This window comes from Malus sylvestris, chromosome 7 (assembly GCF_916048215.2).
Source record: "Malus sylvestris chromosome 7, drMalSylv7.2, whole genome shotgun sequence".
NCBI classification, from domain to species: domain Eukaryota; kingdom Viridiplantae; phylum Streptophyta; class Magnoliopsida; order Rosales; family Rosaceae; genus Malus; species Malus sylvestris.
Genome location: NC_062266.1, coordinates 7164515 through 7183858, shown reverse-complemented (window position 1 = coordinate 7183858; position 19344 = coordinate 7164515). Strand labels below are relative to the sequence as shown.

At 40.7% G+C, this 19344-nt stretch overlaps 4 protein-coding genes across 5 annotated transcripts in view; 2 read left to right on the top strand and 2 right to left on the bottom strand.

The window, feature by feature from the left end:
* The first annotated feature begins 372 nt into the window (after positions 1 to 372).
* Positions 373 to 4551, top strand: LOC126628160 (protein ROOT PRIMORDIUM DEFECTIVE 1-like). 2 transcript variants are annotated; one of them, XM_050297753.1, is made up of 3 exons: positions 373 to 553; positions 1228 to 2857; positions 4136 to 4551. In XM_050297753.1, the coding sequence occupies exon 2, from the start codon at positions 1386 to 1388 to the stop codon at positions 2646 to 2648; it is 1263 nt and encodes a 420-aa protein (XP_050153710.1). In that variant the 5' UTR covers positions 373 to 553; positions 1228 to 1385; the 3' UTR covers positions 2649 to 2857; positions 4136 to 4551. The 2 variants fall into 2 exon arrangements, with proteins under 2 accessions (XP_050153710.1, XP_050153708.1); XM_050297751.1 differs by having other exon boundaries at positions 1195 to 2857.
* Positions 4552 to 5554: 1003 nt separating this feature from the next.
* On the bottom strand, positions 5555 to 7776 carry LOC126628154 (probable CoA ligase CCL5). The gene is made up of 3 exons (XM_050297745.1): positions 6261 to 7776; positions 6055 to 6160; positions 5555 to 5965 (listed from the first exon to the last, which is right to left on the bottom strand). Exons 1-3 carry the CDS (start codon positions 7733 to 7735, stop codon positions 5837 to 5839), a joined length of 1710 nt encoding a protein of 569 aa, XP_050153702.1. The 5' UTR covers positions 7736 to 7776; the 3' UTR covers positions 5555 to 5836.
* Positions 7777 to 9502: 1726 nt separating this feature from the next.
* Positions 9503 to 19344, top strand: part of LOC126628159 (malate dehydrogenase [NADP], chloroplastic-like) — an 82290-nt gene continuing 72448 nt past the window's right edge. The window contains exon 1 of the mRNA XM_050297750.1: positions 9503 to 9925. Within this exon, the coding sequence (XP_050153707.1) occupies positions 9854 to 9925 (72 nt within the window). The 5' untranslated portion in view covers positions 9503 to 9853. The remainder of the gene's footprint in view (positions 9926 to 19344) is intronic.
* Positions 15883 to 19203, bottom strand: LOC126628162 (uncharacterized). Its single transcript, XM_050297756.1, has 2 exons — positions 17659 to 19203; positions 15883 to 17440 (listed from the first exon to the last, which is right to left on the bottom strand). Exon 2 carries the CDS (start codon positions 16648 to 16650, stop codon positions 15976 to 15978), a length of 675 nt encoding a protein of 224 aa, XP_050153713.1. The 5' UTR covers positions 16651 to 17440; positions 17659 to 19203; the 3' UTR covers positions 15883 to 15975.

Sequence of the window (19344 nt, the reverse complement as noted above, 5' to 3'; positions counted from 1 at the left end):
AAATGGTGTAGGAATGACTTAGGTATTTATAGGAAAAAAAAAGGGGAATTTTTTTTTTTAAAAAATTTGGCCCAAAAAAACAAGAAAAAAAAAAGAACAATATTGTCGGTATTATCCAACAGAAAATGTATTAATAATGAAAAATCCAACCCGGCCCGAGGCTGGTTGGCTGGATTGAGCCAACCGGTTGGCCCTTTGGCCCTTTGGTCATTGTTGTCCCGTGAGGCCCACGAACTCTTTGACCTAGCCTTCGGTTGGAGACAATTTTCAAGCTATTTTCAGCCATTTAAACCTTTCCGTTGAAGATGGTCTGAGCCACCTCTCCCACGTAATCGTTTGTTAAAAAAAAAAATAAATAAATACACATTTCGATCTCTTTCATTGGGTTGGAAAGTGCGAGCTTCTCTCTTATATTTGCCCTGCCGAGGTTTTCATGCTCATCTTTTGACTGCAACTTCAAACATGAATGCATCAATTTGCAGAGCTTCTCCATAAATACACAAGCGTCGTCTGTCTTCCAAGCTCACGACGACGATGAACGCTCCTATAACCGGTCAGTCTCTTTCGCTTGACAGCTCTCTTTGTATCGTAGAATTAAGGGTGTAATTGATTGTAATCGGTATTTCTCCCAAGTGATTAGTGATAGGGAAGTATTTGGAAGATTGGGTTATGAATTGCATCCCCTTCGATTCTTTTTTGGTTTGTATTAGTGAAGAAAGTTTATCTGCATTTCATCAACAAACAAGAATGCATTTGGCTAATTATAATATTCTCTGGGCACCCGATAAATCTCGGCCGATAAGTTGCAGAATGGGGAGGTTTTAAGGACATAGAAAGAGGAGAAGAAACGCAGAGAAAGGGGAGGAAACGTTGTATTATTAGGGTCTAATTTATCCTTTACCGCGGCGGGTGCTATTGAAGCATGGTAACAAATCTTTGGGGGGATATTGATGGAGTTGAAGGTTTCGGGTTTAATTTGATTATCGGGCAATAGTTTTAGGGGATGGTAATTTATAAGATAGATGAAGTTTTTAATTTCGGTTGGAATCAGCCAACGTGGAGTTAACTCTTTCAAAACCGAAGGCCAACCCGGATTATAATTTATTTCACATGTTACACAGATTCTTTTATGTTTGTTCTGGTTGTTCAGATTATTGTAATTTCTTACATATTTATGTGGCGTGTTTCTGATAGGCTCATTGCATTTTGTGCCTTCGAGAATAGCAGGCAGCGGCAGATGTACAAGCCAGATGAGGGCTGTGTAAGTTGGTCATCACTAAATATACACAAGGAATTTTGTTTGGTTCAAAGAGTTTGATTCTTGTGGGACTTGAGCTGAAGAAAGTTAAACAAATTTGGAAGCTTAACCCACCAAATTAGACCCCATGAGACTATTCGAAAGCTCCAAACTCAGCCTCTTCAAGTTCAAAGCTTCTCTATTAAGCTCACAAGTGACCCCTTTTGGCCCCTTCAATTCCTTTGTACAAAAAAGATGGCTAAAGCCTGTAATTTCAGCCCGAACACGATTAGAAGATCGAACCAGGGACTCAAAGCTAGACAGACTCACAACCCACCTCAAGAAGCTCGATATCATCCTAAAACTCCACGACCTCATGTCCAGTCGGAAGCGTGGACCCTTTGTGTCCTTGCAACTAATGTCTCGATGGAGGAACCTTGTGGGGCTTAATGTAGGCATTGGTGCCTTTGTTCACAAATACCCACATATTTTTGAGGTGTTTACGCATCCGGTGCGGCGCAGTTTGTGTTGCAGGATCAGTAAGAAAATGAGGGGTTTAATAGAGGAAGAGGCTATGGCTATGAAACAATGGGAATTCGAAGTTGTTCATCGTGTAAAGAGGTTGTTGATGATGTCTGTGAATGGCACTCTTCATGTCCATGCTTTGAGGCTGGTCAGGAAAGAATTTGGATTGCCCGAGGATTTCAGAGAATCCATCCTTGGTAAATATTCAAAGGATTTTAGGTTGATTGATTTAGAGGTTGTAGAACTGATTAGTAGAGATGAGAATTTGGATGTTGCTGAAGTTGAGAAATGGCGAGAAAAGGAATTTAGAGAGAAGTGGTTGAGTGAGTTCGAGACAAAGTATGCATTCCCTATAAATTTCCCAACAGGGTATGAAATCCAGGCAGGATTTAGAGATAAGTTGAAGAATTGGCAAAGGCTTCCTTATGTGAAGCCTTATGACAGGAAAGAGATTGCCAGCATTCGTACTTGTGGAGGGATAGAGAGGTATGAGAAACGGGCGGTTGGTATTCTTCACGAGTTCTTGAGTTTGTCAGTAGAGAAGATGGTTGAGGTTGAAAGATTAGCTCATTTTCGGAAAGATTTTGCTATGGTTGTTAATGTGCGGGAGCTTATCTTGAAGCACCCTGGAATTTTTTACATATCAACCAGACGTAATACTCAAACCGTTTTTCTTAGAGAGGCATATAGTAAAGGGTGCTTAATTGAGTCTAATCCGATATATGCTGTTAGGAGGAAAACTTTAGACCTTGTTTTCCTAGGGTGTCGAAATACTAGAGGAATGCCAGCTCCAGAGGAAATTAAGTCGTTCAAAGTAGATGGGGATGTCAAAATGGATGGTGACTGGGTTATTCCAATGTTAGAGAACTTGGACAATGGAAGTTGAAATTGGTAATTCAAGGTTTCATAAATACAATGAGACTTGAAATGAGTGAAATGGATATAATTATTGAGCGATGGAAAATGTTAACCCTTTGATGATGATCCATATTTTTAAACATGTGTCATCTACAAAATAACTTAAGTTGAACCCTTCAATGAAGACTGCTTGCCCCCAACAGACCACTCTAGCTGACTCAACCTGCCGACGATGTGGTAATGACACTTCCCTCTTAAGAAATATCTGTTGATATATATTTTGTCTCAAATGATCTTAAACATATTATTATTTTTGTGTACGAAAGAAGGATCTCTACTTGGTCTGATAAATTTTACTATTTAGTTTACAATGCCGCATCATTGTTTATTCGTATACTTAATTTTGTTCTAGTAATGGCTCGCTAACCACCAATATAATTTTTGGAGGATTATTTATACCATATTCACTATCCATCTCATAATTTATTTCGTGCTGAAACTAGTACATGTGAGAACATGAAAACCTCAGCTAGTCTTGAACTTTAAGGAAGTCTGGACGCACATGCCATATTAACCTTTATTTGTATGCTGGAGAGTCGTATCTTCTTTCTTGGGAAATACTCTGTCCTTTCATGTTTACTTTATGCATAGATCCATATGAAATTAATGTTGGTCCAGATTCCAAACTGAGATAGTGAGCGAGGAAAAGAGGTTCAGTGTTAGTAATTTTCCGTTTTATAGTACCTTAAGAATGGGGAAGAAATTTCTTCAATAAATTTTGTAGAAATATTACATTTCCACATAGCAGATACAACCCAAATGCTGAAAGTACATTCTTCAATAATTGCATTCACCAATAAAGACATGATGTGGTTTCTTTTCTTTTTTGGTAATTCGTATGATACAAGAGGGTGGAGGTCTCACTCTATGGACGAGTTTTGTTGCCTTTTTTTTCTCCTTCTAACATTAAGTGATTAACACTGTCCATCTGGTTAAATGGTTGGAAAAACTAATTCTCAGAAAGGTTGGAAAGAGATGATAAAAGAGGTCCAAAATTATGTGGTTGATACTTTTAGGTTTGTACTGCAAACTCTCTTTGTACTCATTTCCCTTCATAGATGAATTGTTTGATGTTAGAATTGCCTCATGTATGCCGAAATAGACTTCTTGCCTTAAACAGTCGACGACGATGCCTTTGTATCTTTCATAAAAGCTTAATGACTATTGCTGGCCAGATGAATCCTAGGGGGAGGGGCTGTGTTAGGAGGACGAGTTGATATTTACTATATCTTGTTGAAATGAGTTTTTCTTTGTGTGTTTCTTGTTTAGTCTTTGTGACTTGTCTGATCTGTTTACTGACTGATCTGTCTTCTGTTCTACACGTATCACTCCATTTTGCTATGCTGTGAAAACAATGATGTGGTCATATTTTTATATATTTTTATCATATATTCCCTTTGGATTTTGCATATTTGAATGGGTTACATGCACTAATTTTATTGTTTCAATTTGTAGGCATTCGATACGGGAGTTAGATGAAAAAGAAGTGGAAAACGAGCTTTTCAGTTTCCGGGTATCTAGAGTAATTCCAATGGAGCAAGAGGCTAATTCACTGCACCAAGACATATGCATTACAATAAGAAGATGAAACTACATCGGTTTTGGAGATCAAATTGACATGGGAATGCTATCAATTGACTTCAGGAGAGACTTAATAGCTTGCCGTGGGTTTATATTAAGGAGATTTCATTCTCCTTGTGAAGACTACATTGCCACCAAAACTATCATATTCACAAGGGCATAGGGCTTTTGGCACAACATGGAGGAAGAGCTTTTCTAGGGTTTTTCTTTTCTAAGGGTACAATGTAGCCCTGTCATGAATACTTAATTTCCTTTTGGCATTGTTATTATCAAGTTTTTCTTCCTTACTATCTTTTGCTATTCGTAATGTGCTTAATTTTTATTTAGATGCTTGATCACTATTGAGGTTTTAATTTAGTTGATTTGATGCCAGTGAGAGTAGATATCATACTTGGGTTTTAGCTTCTTGCAATTAGGATTTATGTGATTTTCCAACGATTTCCATATAGCTAAATGGATTCTTGTTTAAATTTGTCTAGATGTCATAGAGAGTTAACATGTAAGGATACTTTTGATGCAATTAGATGCCATGTCCATTAAATAATTTAGGGAAATCAATCATCAATATTAGAGAATTACTTGTTGATTACATATTAAGAGGAATTAACTAGCATTGGCTACGGTGAATTCGGATGCCCTAGGTCTTGTTTTCTATGTTTTCAGTTCATTATTTCAATTCATTTATTTTTCAAGCTTAATTTAAACTTTCAGTTTAATTAAAATTCTCTGTACTTTCCGTTAAAGCTTTTCAATTGTAATTTGTTTCAGTTTAGTTAGTAAGACTTTTAGAATCAATTCGATCTCTGGTGGGATGATATTCGTGCTTATCTGTTATACTATCATCCTATTCGTATACTTTCGGGCATTAAAATTTGAGATTTAATGAGACTAATTTTGGTCATCTAATTTTCACAACGAATAACATTACAAGAATGCCTTGTTTTTGGTGGACGAGAGAGAAGTTAGGCTAGAAGTCTACTTGCCCAATATATCGGGATAGATTTCAATGGCTCATTCAGGTCATTAATCATCAGGACCTCTCATCGAATTACTTCCCATAGTTGGGTCGTCATTTTTTTCATTTGTAAGTGAAATGTCTTAAGTTCAATTATTGTCAAATGAGAATTTGAACCACATTGCTTGCCCATGATGAGGCTAAACTATGGAGGTTTTTATTTATTTTTTATTTTTTAACAAACAATATTATCTACACTAAAGAGTGGGAGAGTAGGCTAAGTCTCACATTGGGCTAGCTATAATAATTTGGTTCGAATTCGCCTTTGACAAGAAACGAACTCAAAACCTCTAATTAGCAAAAGAGGCATATCACTAGACCACAGTACTAAGTGGCTAAAAACTCCCGTAGTTGGGTGTAAAACATATGATGAGTGAGCAATACATGCTAGAAAAACATGGGTTGGTTCGTGGAATGGAGAACATGGATCGTTCTTGAATGGAAAAAACACAAAAGTACAATTCTAACGACAATTACGTGCTTTGTAATCTACAACTCTTTCCACCTGAAACTTTATTTTTTGATAACTCGATTATCCCAGAATGGCAGATGAAAAGGCATTACAATCTAGAGACTATTTGCTGTTTGTTTTGTAAAGTAACCAGTTCCTTCCTTAAGATTTTACTTGCTGGTGAGCGAGGAATGGCAGAGATAAAGTCCACTCTTCTTACTTTTTTGTAGGGAGCCACCTGAAATTTTCAAGTGCAAAAGTTACAAGACTGTTTCTCAAGATTAATGGCTACTGAAAACGGATGCAGAATCAAGCTTTAAGACTGACCTGGCCGGCAACAAATTGGATGACTTGGTCTTCAGTGAGTCCATCTGGAGTAGCTGCTCTCACCACATATGCCATCGGTATTTGTCCTGCTTCTTCGTCTTCAACACTGCATTTTGTCAATCATATTATATACAAAGATAGATATAGATATGGATACAGATAAGCACGCTCATGCGCATACAGAAAGAGGGAGGTAAGTAACGCACGGTATAACTGCTGCATCCAGAATTTGAGGATGACTCAATAGTATGGCCTCCAATTCCGCCGGAGCAACCTGGTATCCGTTATGCTTGATGAGCTCCTTGATCCGATCAGCGATGTAAAGAAGTCCTTCCTCATCAAAGTAACAAAGATCACCAGTTTTGAGCCAGCCATCTGAGTCGATAGTTGCGAGTGTTGCTTCCACATTCCCCAAATACTCTTTCATAATAGTAGGGCTCTTCAGACACAGCTCTCCTTCCTTATACGGCGGCAAGGCCTCCCCAGTTTCGATATCCACTATCTTAGCCAAAAAACCCGGCAGCAGCTCCCCACAAGAGGCGGAGTGAGCCTTAGCCTGCTTGTCTGAAATGAAAAAAGTTGCTGCACCACAGCTTTCCGTTAGGCCATAGCCTGGTCTCATCTCAACCCAAGGAAACCGCTTTCTAAACTCATCAATCAATTCTTTGCTCAACGGTGCAGCCCCTGAGCCCACCCTCCTCAGAGACGACAAGTCACAGGCAGTTTTGCTCGCGTGCTTTACTAGTCCAAGAATCACTGGAGGCACAGCTGGTATGTTGCTCACTTTGTGAGTTTTTATAGCATCCAACATGTTGTTGAGCTCAAACTTTTGCATCAGAACAGTGGTGGTTCCTCCGCAAAACAAACCAAGGCCAAAGAAAGCGAGCCCGTAGATGTGGAACATAGGAATGAAGCATAAAAATACATCGTCTTGCGCTGATGTTTCGACCACCGTCCATCTGAGCATTGCGATAATGGCAATGAAATTTGCATGTGTTAGAACTACACCTTTACTTACCCCAGTAGTCCCAGAGGAATACAAAATAGCAGCAGTGTCCGACTGAGTTGGACGGGCTTGCATCAACTCGGTCGGAATGGGATCACACCCTTCAATCAACTCTTCAATGGTGAGTGAGGAATCATCACTCAACGGCCTCGATGTTAAGATTGTAGGCACCCCAGTTGGGACCAATTTGTGAAGCTCCTCAGGAGATGAAATAGCAAGCTTGGCGCCCGAATCGCGAACTTGCTTGCCGATTTCTGACTCGGTATTGACCGGATTTGCCGTTGTTAAAATTGCTCCAATTGACAACACTGCCAAGCATATGGTTGGGTACAAAAGGGAGTTAGGGGACAAGAGAAAAACCACATCCCCTTTTCTAACACCAAGTCCCTGGTACAATCCTGAAGCAAGAGCATGAACTGAATGACGAAGCTGTTCATAGGTGACTCGTTCGTTGGTGGCCGAGTCAATGAGTGCAACTCTTGTCTCGGCCTGATGACGGGGTGGAAACTGCGACAAAACAAATGTGGCCGTGTCGAGGTTATGCCTGGTGGGGACTTTGTAACGGTGACCAAGGTTGAGAAGGGAGTGATATATTCCGGTTTTTGGATCGAAACCATTTGTAGTGTCTCCGGCAACGTAGACTCCATCCCCGCCGGAGAACTCTTCGGGAGACATTATACTGTTGAAATTGATGTGTTTGCAAATGTGTTACATTAAGTTTGGTGTAGCATAATGCAAATAAATAGGACAGTAATTAGGGTTAAATTTATGTTTTGCGATGATGACAAGATCGAGGTTTAACATTGTTTAAAACGTCAATCAAAGTTGGGATTATAGTTAATTGCTTCAACAATTCGTATGTTCTTAGTGGCCGGCAGAAGAATTCAAAGGAATCTTCATTGAATTTATGTTTTATGTTTTATGTTTTTGCCTTAAACGATACGTAATATGCTTGGTTGTGTAGGACATGGACTAAATCCAATTAGCTTCCACATTCCTGCCGTACACAAGAAACAAAAAGCTTGGTATTTAAAGGGTTGATGGATCATAATCCGTGTTATAAGTCGTAAATTATGAGAGAGTTTTGAACTTAGATGCAGTTGGGAAAGTAGGCCGCTCTAGCCATTTCGAACTTGGGTGCAACGAGAGGAGTACACTGTGTTGGAAAAATTGGGTCTATTTGTTATAATAAATCACATAGAAAACCAAGAAATAATTCATGAAATTATATATCACAATCATGCATGCACATGAGTAACCAATGTTAAATTAACATGACATAATGAATTAGAAAAACCTAGGAAAAACGGTCGAGGCAAGTGTTGGACACTTTGTCGTTAAGACAAGTTTACGCCCCACTACGGTGCTCATAGTTGATCGGCGCATGTCTCCCAAGATACAACGACCACGTCCTTATAATAGTAGCACTCCAAATCACAAGGCTCCATGAACCACGATTGTGTTGAAAACTCTCTCATATGGACCCAATGAGACTCTCTAATATTTAATGCACTATATGTATGTATGATGAAAAGTTATATTGTGATTATATGGGGCTTCCCTATATATAAAATGTGAGATACATTTTTCGAAAGCATGTGACTATTCATGAAGAGTCAAAAGTTGCAACTCTTCGTTTGAGTAGACATATCTTATCTTTCTACCAAAAAGCTCCACTTCTACTTTCCATTCAATTAATAAATTTAATATAATAATATTATTATTAAATTTTCCAACACACTGCTCTAGTCAACTTAGCTAAGACTTAGTCCGCTAAACAAGATATTGATCATTTGGTTTTCCATTTGTCATGGCATTCGTCTGCAGTTTGAATCCATAACCAAGTAGTTTTCAAGTTTCAGCTGGCATTGGAAATTTAAGGGAGACGTTAAAAAGTCGTTGCAGTCTCTTATATAGAAATTGTTTAATCTTGCGTAGCGAATTGATAATAATACCCTTGTAACCAACTTAAACTATGAATATTTTGTATTCCTTGTTTTCTTTTTGGGAACAAACAATATGATTTTTTATAATAAACAATATGATAATTTACTCTAAATTACAGCGAGTGGAGAAAGTCTGAGCTCTAGAAGCAGTGAGTTAAAGAGGAGAAAGGCATCAACCAATAAGGCAATCCACTGCTCATTTGTATATATAAGAGTTCAAGCGCTACACAGTAAGTACTAATATATTAAAATGTGAACGGTTTCAATCAGATAACACCCATTTTTTGATGCACAATTTATACAACACACTCCCTAACTTTTTCTAAAGATCTGAATTATCTATTTTTTAATTCATTATTTATAAATTATCTTTACAAAACAAAAATATAAATATAAAATCATCAAGATATTCATTTGTATTAAAGAAAATATATATATTGTCACTGTGTAATGGTTTTGTATATAACAGAGAGAAGCTCTCCGAGGAGAGACAAATGAGTGACATACAGAGAGTCAAGAGGGGTAAAGGGGCGGAGTTTCTAGGGTTAGGGTTAGGGCTCACCCAGGTCAATTAATCCACTTGGTTAATCGGTTTTTCTTTGCAAATTTCAGCTGGGTTGTAGTTAATTGGTTAACTAGTTGGATAATAGAGGGGAATGAAATTTCAATTAAGGCAGATTTCCGAGTGAAATTAGGTTTTAAGCCATCTGATAAGGCTCAGGATTTCGCTTGCTTTGATGAGCCCTTGTCTCGGGGGGATAATCATAATCATTATGTTAAAAGAGAAGGGCGTGGTGAGCTAATTCACAATGAGAAGATCAAGATATGGGGGAATTACCCAAGGTGGATGAGTTGGGAGGTGACGCGAGCCGTCATCTGCTGCCATATAATTGATGACCTGCTAACCGGAGCGTGCAAGGTATGTTTTGATTATCATTGGTTATTTTTGGGCAGGGATAATTATAACAACTGCTGGAAGCTAAACAGCCCAATTGATATGTTGTGATTTTAATCTTTAGGCTTAATTATGATTGCATAAATATTAGCTATTGGCTTGGGGTGTATTGGTTTCCCAATTTATTGTTTTCCGAGTTCTTGCATGCCTTCTCTACTGTCTGATTTAGTTTTAGGTTATGGAGGATGTTAATTATCTCTAAGAGCTTGTGTGTGTCCATTGGCCTTTTGAGGTTACCCTCTTTGTATTCCTGGAACCACCTTAGTAGCTTTGCCATTAGTATTTATAGGCGTTGGTTGTTTAGGTTCTTTATCCCACCTCAGAGCTTGTGTACCTTAACCATGACTGTCATTTCCCAAGTTGAAACTTCTTCTTCCAGGCATGCTAGTATCCCCACCAGCCCTAGAATCCCTGCTTAGGCCAACAAATTTGCCAATCCCCTCCCTTTGTGGTTGAGGGTGCTCGTGGTACCTTCACCATGGAGAATGGTATTACTAGAGTGTCTAGAAGCCTTTATTCAAACCTCATAAAGTAAAAAATTTTAGTTGGCTTCTCATTTTGGGGAAACTACAAACCAAAGACCGTTTGGCAAAATTTATTAATAATATGCCTACTATTTGTCCCCTTTGTAACTTGGAAAACGAAATCATTAGCCATCATTTTGTTGATTGTGTTTTTTGCTAGACAGGTGTAGAATAACCCCGCCTTATCTAACTCCTTAAAGATGAATCAAACACTTAATTTCAATGAGTGGCTAAACTCCCAACAGCAACATTGATGATCTGAGTGAGTTGAATACGGCGTTCCTTATTTTGGGAAATTTGGAAGGAAAGAAACCTTGTCGTTTTTCAAAATAAAAATCCAAATTACACTAGAATTGTGATATCAGCGTTAAGTATGGGTAGAGATTATCGTGAAACTAATCTACTGTTGCATAAAGGGTCGTTTGGTAATCAGATGGCAAATCCTGGCTCCATTCGTTGGTCCCCCCGGATACTTGTTTTGTCAAGCTCAACTTTGATGGCTCGGTGGTTAACCAGCAGGCTGCCTCTGGTTTTGTGATTAGAAATGAGAATGGTTCCCCTATCATTGTTGGGGCGCATAGTGTTGGTCAGAATACCATTAATGCGGCGAAATGTTTGGTGCTTAGTGATGGTCTCTGGATGGCAAATTCGAGGGGATTTAAGCGCATCATTGTTGAAGGCGATTCTAAGCTGGTTATCAAGGTTGTTTGCGGTGCCTATCATGTTCCTAGAGACTTAGGACCATTCTTGCTGATATTTGACGGTTGGTGAGCTTTTTTGAGGATATTTGCTAGAAGCATGTTTTCAGAGAAGTCAATTTCCTAGCGGATGCAGTCACAAGTGTTGGTCTCTCAGTTTATGGCTTCCATGTTTGGGATAAATCTATTCATTTGGCTGCTCGTCCAGCTCATCTTTTTTATTGTACGCAAACGGGTTGCCCTAGGAGCTTTTCTCTTTAATTTAATCATTTCTTTTTCTAGCAAAAAAAAATAAAAATTAAAGAAAATATACAAATACTGCTATGCAAAGAAATACTAAAGTGACTATCATTTAATTGACGATCATATGGTTTCAGATAATTGTTAAAAGATTAATTGTTCGAATCGTTCAAAAAAAGTTACAGGGTGGACTCAAAATAGGTGTCAAAATATGTGTAAAAAATGAGCGTCCTCGACACATATATAATATATATGGGTGTCCAACTCCAGACAAGGAGTTGCAGAGGTGTTCCAGGTTTGCAGGTTTGGAAGTAGAGTAGTCATGCCCAGCTCCAGGCAAGTAGTAAGGAGCTGATGGAAAGTCTTCCCGTTTCCGACCAAGATTGGAAGAGGTAGATATTCGAGGCCTCTAGAGCGTGGGATTTTCTGCAGGGGAGGACTTCCCCTCTAATCCTACGATCTTCAGTCCTAGTACTTCTTTCCTTTATAGCACAAAGACTTGGGCCTTTATACTCTTTTTTAAAGGGATTCGTTAGTGGCTTTCCAAGATCTAACCGTCAAATGAGGATAGTATGGTTCCAAGTACGTGTTGGTATCACTTATAAAATTTAGGTTTTTTAGTCAAAATGGTTTCTGAGATTTGCATAACACATAACTTTGGTCCCTAAAATTTACATACCACATAATTTTGGTCCCTGAGATTTGCATAACACATACCTTTGGTTCTTGAGATTGTTCATCATCCATCATTTTGGTTCTTCTCTTAAAAAGCTTAGGGACCACTTAACGGAGTTTTTTTAATGGAATGACCAAAATAATATATAGTACACAATTTTAGTGACCATTTTTATTGATTTTAAATCTCAAAAACTAAATTTATGTCTTATGAAAATCTCATTGATCATTTTGACTAAAAGACCTAAAATTTAAGAAAGAAAACAGAGATTTTCTTATGAATAAGGGAGTATTGACAAGTGTCATTTGCATGGCCTTAGACTAATATTTCAAAATCCATCTTTTCCAACACAAACTCCGCCTATGTCTTACATGGCCGGTCCCAAGCCCGGATAAAGGAGGAGGGGGAGGGCGTCAGGTAGTCGACAGCCGGCACTCCATGATCACGTCGAATCCTTATGAAAATGAATCCAGAACAAAATCGCGCTAAAGCTAGGGCGTCACCCGTAAGTGGCGCGCTGTGTGGCCTGAGCACAGTGATAAGTGAGCAAGGGTCGCTGCATCTCCATCGGCACCCGGATGCAGTGTTAAATGAGCAAGGGGGCCATAGAAACTTCTTTTCGAACGACTCCACTCAAAGTTGTTTGGGAGCATATGCTCCTATCAACTTTACCCGGGACACACAAAAGAAGTACTTTGATCCTATTAGACGGGGGAGAGTGAAGAAGCTAGGACAGAAGGGTAGAGTTCAAGAGAGCAAAATGCGTTTAGGAACGTGGAATATAGGAACCTTAACGGGAAAATCTATGGAAGTAGTGGAAGTTATGGTGAGGAGAAGGATAAATATTATGTGCCTACAAGAAACTAAGTGGGTTGGTAGTAAGGCAAAGGATCTAGAAAACTCAGGGTTTAAACTTTGGTATTCGGGCACAAATAGAACGAGAAACGGTGTTGGCATCATCGTGGACAAGACCTTGGTACAAGATGTTGTAGATGTCAAGAGGGTAGGAGATAGAATCATGGCAATCAAGATTGTAATAGGACAAGAACTTATCAATGTGATTAGTGCGTACGCACCTCAAGTAGGGTTGGATACGAGTTCGAAGGAGAAATTTTGGGAAGATCTTGGAGACTTGGTGCAAGGAATTGCTCAGACGGAGAAGTTATTTATAGGAGGAGATTTAAATGGACACGTGGGCAGGGAGACAGGCAACTATGGAGGTTTTCATGGTGGCCATGGTTTTGGGGAGAGAAACGAGGATGGGGAAGCTATCTTGGATTTTGCAATGGCATATGATCTCTTCTTAGCCAACACCTTCTTTAAGAAGAGAGAAGAACATGTGATCACCTACAAGAGTGGGTCGTCAAAAACACAAATAGATTTTCTTCTAATGAGGAAAGGGGATCGTATAACTTGTAAGGATTGCAAAGTTATACCAGGAGAGAGCGTGGCTAATCAACATCGCTTGTTGGTGATGGATGTACATATCAAAAGAGTAAGACAAAAGAACAAGACTTGGAAGTGCCCAAGGACTAGATGGTGGAATCTAAAAGAAGAAAAACAAGTCATTTTCAAAGAGAATGTAATCACCCAATGTGTGTGGGATAGAGAGGGGGAAGCTAGCCAAATGTGGGATTCCATGGCTAGTTGTATCCGAAAAGTAGCAAAAGAGGTATTAGGAGAGTCCAAGGGCTTTGCCCCACACCAAAAGGAATCTTGGTGGTGGAATGAGGAGGTACAAACAAAGGTGAAGGCTAAGAAGGAATGTTGTAAAGCCTTATACAAGGAGAGGACCGATGAAAATGGTGAAAAGTATAGAAAAGCGAAGCAAGAGGCGAAAAAAGCTGTCAGAGAAGCTAAGTTAGCGGCTTACGACGATATGTATAAACGACTAGATACCAAAGAAGGAGAGTTGGATATCTATAAACTATCTAGAGCAAGGGAAAAGAAGACAAGGGACCTAAACCAAGTGAGGTGCATCAAGGATGAGGATGGAAAGGTTCTTGCTACAGAGAACGCGGTTAAAGACAGATGGAGAGGTTATTTTCATAATCTTTTCAATGAAGGACATGAAATGAGTGATTCTTTAGGGGAGTTGAGTAACTCAGAAGAGTGTAGAAACTACTCTTTTTATCGTCGAATCCGGAAGGAAGAAGTGGTTGTAGCTTTGAAGAAGATGAAGCATAAAAAAGCAATAGGCCCAGACAATATACCAATCGAAGTGTGGAAACTTTTGGGAGAGACAGGTATAACATGGCTCACTGACCTTTTCAATAGGATTTTGAAAACGAAGAAGATGCCAAATGAGTGGCGAATGAGCACTTTGGTGCCTATCTACAAGAACAAGGGCGACGTACAAAATTGCATGAACTATAGGGGTATTAAGCTAATGAGTCATACAATGAAGCTCTGGGAGAGAGTCATTGAGCATAGATTGAGGCAAGAGACACGGGTTTCGGACAACCAATTCGGGTTCATGCCAGGGCGCTCAACCATGGAGGCAATCTATCTCTTACGAAGATTGATGGAAAGATATAGAGATGGGAAAAAGGATTTACACATGGTCTTTATAGATTTGGAAAAAGCGTATGATAGGGTCCCAAGAGACATTCTTTGGAGGATTTTAGAGAAGAAAGGAGTACGAGTAACATATATCCAAGCTATAAAGGATATGTATGAAGGAGCAAAGACTGCCGTAAGAACTCATGAAGGACAAACCGAAAGCTTCCCCATAACTGTAGGATTACATCAAGGCTCATCCTTAAGTCCTTACCTTTTTGCGTTGGTAATGGATGAGTTAACAGGACATATTCAAGATGATATTCCTTGGTGTATGCTTTTCGCAGACGATATAGTGTTGATAGATGAAACTCAGGAAGGGGTAAATGCAAAGCTTAACCTTTGGAGAGAAGTGTTGGAATCTAAAGGTCTTCGCCTAAGCCGATCAAAGACAGAATATATGGAGTGCAAGTTCAGTGCAAATGGAGGCCAAAACGAGTTAGGGGTGAGGATCGGAGATCAAGAAATACCAAAAAGCGACCGTTTTCGTTACCTATGATCTATCTTGCAAAAGAACGGAGAATTAGATGGAGATCTCAACCATATAATACAAGCTGGATGGATGAAGTGGAAGAGTGCATCCGGTGTGTTGTGTGACCGCCATATGCCATTGAAGCTCAAGGGAAAATTTTATAGGACGGCAATAAGGCCGGCGATGCTGTATGGCACAGAATGTTGGGCGGTGAAACATCAACACGTACACAAAATGGGTGTAGTGGAGATGAGGATGCTTCGTTGGATGTGTGGGCACACGAGAAAGGATAAGATTAGGAATGAGGATATCCGGGGTAAAGTAGGAGTAGCCGAAATTGAAGGAAAGATGAGAGAAAATCGGTTACGGTGGTTTGGACATGTGCAAAGAAGGCCTACTGACGCTCCGATTAGAAGATGCGACTATGGGACAGAAGTTCAGGGCCGAAGGGGTAGAGGAAGACCTAGGAAAACTTTGGAAGAGACTCTAAGAAAAGACTTAGAGTACTTGGATCTAACGGAGGACATGACACAGGATCGAGCACAATGGCGTTCTAAGATTCATATAGCCGATCCCACTCAGTGACTTGGATTTTCCAAGTCTCCAATCGAGAAGTTTTCCTCACTCGGGAAATTAAGGGAACACTACCCCAACCTACATGCTCCACTCAGAAAGCTTCAACATACAAGCTTCAACAAAAGAAAATTCAAAGAACTTAGCGAAGAAGGCTTTGGTGTATTTAACACAATACGTTGAAATGAAGGAAAGCTTATTTATTGATATCCCCGATCAGCTACAAATATGTACATATACATGAGTCAAAATAAACACACAAGACGGAGCCTTCACAAAGGTTGCTTAGGAGAAGTCTCAGCAGTCGGTAGAGCCCCAGAAAGAGAAGGCACCGGAGGGGGATCATTTGGAGCCTCAGTACTGGACAGAACCCTAGAAGGAGGAGGCATCAGAGGTTGATCATTCGGAGCTTCATTACGCGGTACAGCCCCAGAAGACGAAGGCAATAAATGCCTTTGGAACAAACCCACAAATCTCTGATGATCAAGTAAAACCTGACCATCAGTTTCCTTCATCTGGTCAAGCTTCCTCTTCATGTTTGTAGCATAGTCATGTGCGAGCCGGTGCAACTGTTTATTCTCATGCTTGAGCCCTCTAATCTCCTGTTTGAGACTCATCACTTCAGCCGCCAAGGATTCAACTTGGCGGGTTCGAGCAAATAGGCGTTGGGCCATATTAGACACAGAACCTGCACACTGAACACTGAGAGCCAGCGAATCCTTAACAGCTAACTCATCAGACCGTTTAGAAAGTAGTCTGTTATCTTTGGGAGTGAGAAGGTTCCTGGCCACCACCGCAGCGGTCATATCATTCTTCATCACGGAATCCCCAACGGTAAGAGGACCAGTAGGGGAGACGAAGGATGGGCGCCATATGTTGTCTGGAGAAGGCGGGGCTGCCTCTTCAACAAGGTTCAAGTCAAAACGACGGTCGGAGGGGCCAGACATTTTCAAAGGTGTTGAAGAGAGAAGAGGTCGGACAAATCAAGATCTTAGAAGTGCAAGAATGAAGCTTCTACTGGTGGAGATTCAAGTGTGCTTTGGAACTTAATGTCAGCCTCTATAAAAATCTGCACTCGACGGAGCTTCGGAAATCGAAGAGGCGCCTGCTCAGAAATCGAAGAGGCGTTTGCTTTCTCAAAAGCTGGGCTGCTTAGAGATCACGAGGGTTGATCTCAGAAATCGAAGAGGCGTTTGCTTTCTCAAAAGTTGGGCTGCTCAAAGACCACGAAGGCCGATCTCAGAAATCGAAGAGGCGCTCGCTTTCTCAAAAGCTGGGCTCCCCAGAGACCACGAGGGCCGATCTCAGAAATCGAAGAGGCACCTACTTTTCCAGCCTTGTCAGCACCCGTCACACGCACACTCAGCTTTGCAGAAATTATGGGCATTCTGTCGAAGACTTCTGGGGAAGTAGAAAACACATGAATCTTACTGTTCAATCACCCACTTCCCACACGCAACAATAGCTCATGGGTACCACAGATAACTTTGCCAAAGTTCTCTGCCAAAGTTGAGCACGTGAAGCTTGCAGCTCCCACTACATCGCTCTGACCAAGAAGGGTAAAAGAATAGCAAAGAAACAGCACTAACAAAGTTTAGACCCATAAATTTTGAAGGTCTAGCTACCATATTATTACCCACAAGGGTAAAGGAACAGTACCACTGCTGGATAATTGGAAAGTCCCTGTGTGTCAACCTCTGTGCTTCGTGGCAAGGTAGACTAGCAAACATGCCCAACCTTTACTCACATTCGAGAAAACACTCCCAATAAGATTGCTTGCTCCAAAATCGAAGAGGCACCGTCCTCCGAATCTCGAGAGCCAGACTCCCAACATGACTACTTTCTTAAAAATCGAAGAGAGGGTAAAGGAACAGTACCATTGCTGGATAATTGGAAAGTCCCTGTGTGTCAATCTCTGTGCTTCGTGGCAAGGTAGACTAGCAAACATGCCCAACCTTTACTCACATTCGAGAAAACACTCCCAACAAGATTGCTTGCTCCAAAATCGATGAGGCACCGCCCTCCGAATCTCGAGAGCCAGACTCCCAACGTGATTACTTTCTCAAAAATCGAAGAGACACTGCTCCCCGAATCTTCGAGAGCCAGACCCCCAGCATGATTGCTTTCTCAAAAATCGATGAGGCATCGTTCTCCGAATCAATTGAAGAGGCGCTCGCTTTCTCAAAAGCTGGGCTGCTCAGAGACCACGAGGGCCGATCTCAGAAATCGAAGAGGCACCTACTTTTCTAGCCTTGTCAGCACCTGTCACACGCACACTCAGCTTTGCAGAAATTATGGGCATTCTGTCGAAGACTTCTGGTGAAGTAGAAAGCACATGAATCTTACTGTTCAATCACCCACTTCCCACACGCAACAATAGCTCATGGATACCACAGATAACTTTGCCAAAGTTCTCTGCCAAAGTTGAGCACGTGAAGCTTGCAGCTCCCACTACATCGCTCTGACCAAGAAAGGTAAAAGAATAGCAAAGAAACAGCACTAACAAAGTTTAGACACATAAATTTTGAAGGTCTAGCTACCATATTATTACCCACAAGGGTAAAGGAACAGTACCACTGCTGGATAATTGGAAAGTCCCTGTGTGTCAACCTCTGTGCTTCGTGGCAAGGTAGACTAGCAAACATGCCCAACCTTTACTCACTTTCGAGAAAACACTCCCAACAAGATTGCTTGCTCCAAAATCGAAGAGGCACCGTCCTCCGAATCTCGAGAGCCAGACTCCCAACATGACTACTTTCTCAAAAGCGAAGAGAGGGTAAAGGAACAGTACCATTGCTGGATAATTGGAAAGTCTCTGTGTGTCAACCTTTGTGCTTCGTGGCAAGGTAGACTAGCAAACATGCCCAACCTTTACTCACATTCGAGACAACACTCCCAACAGGATTGCTTGCTCCAAAATCGAAGAGGCACCGCCCTCCGAATCTCGAGAGCCAGACTCCCAACATGATTACTTCCTCAAAAATCGAAGAGACACTGCTCTACGAATCTCGAGAGCCAGACCCCCAGCATGATTGCTTTCTCAAAAATCGAAGAGGCATCGTTCTCCGAATCTCGAGAGCCAGATACCACAGACCACTTTTTCAAAGTGCTCTGACAGAGTTAAAACATGTGAAACTGGCAGCTCCCACTACCGTGCTATGACCAAGCAGGGTAAAGGAATAACATTACTACTTGTTGTTAGGGAGACTCCTATATATGTCGACCTCCATCCCCAACGGACAGGCAGACCTGCAAAAATGCTCAACCCTTCATCATATCTGAGAGGGCACTCCCAACGAAGACTTTCGAAATATTCAGCTTTCTTTCCCCCCGATAATACCTCTGCAAACAAGCTATACTAGAGCAAGAATATCTCATATCATCAGGGTTAAAAGCAAGAGTATCCCATATCATGCTTTTTCCCTGTCTTTTCCTTTGGCCTTGTTTTTACCTGCAAGACAAGGAGAAAGAGAGCAATCAGTCAGCACTTGGATCAAGCTTCCAGCCTGGAACTGACTGCCTGGAACCCCTTACCTGATTACTTACCTGGCATTGCTCTCGAGTACTCATCTTCAACATCTTATGTTTCCAGGGAAGATTCCGCATCTGCTTGAGGAACAGATAGGGCAAGTGCGAAGGAT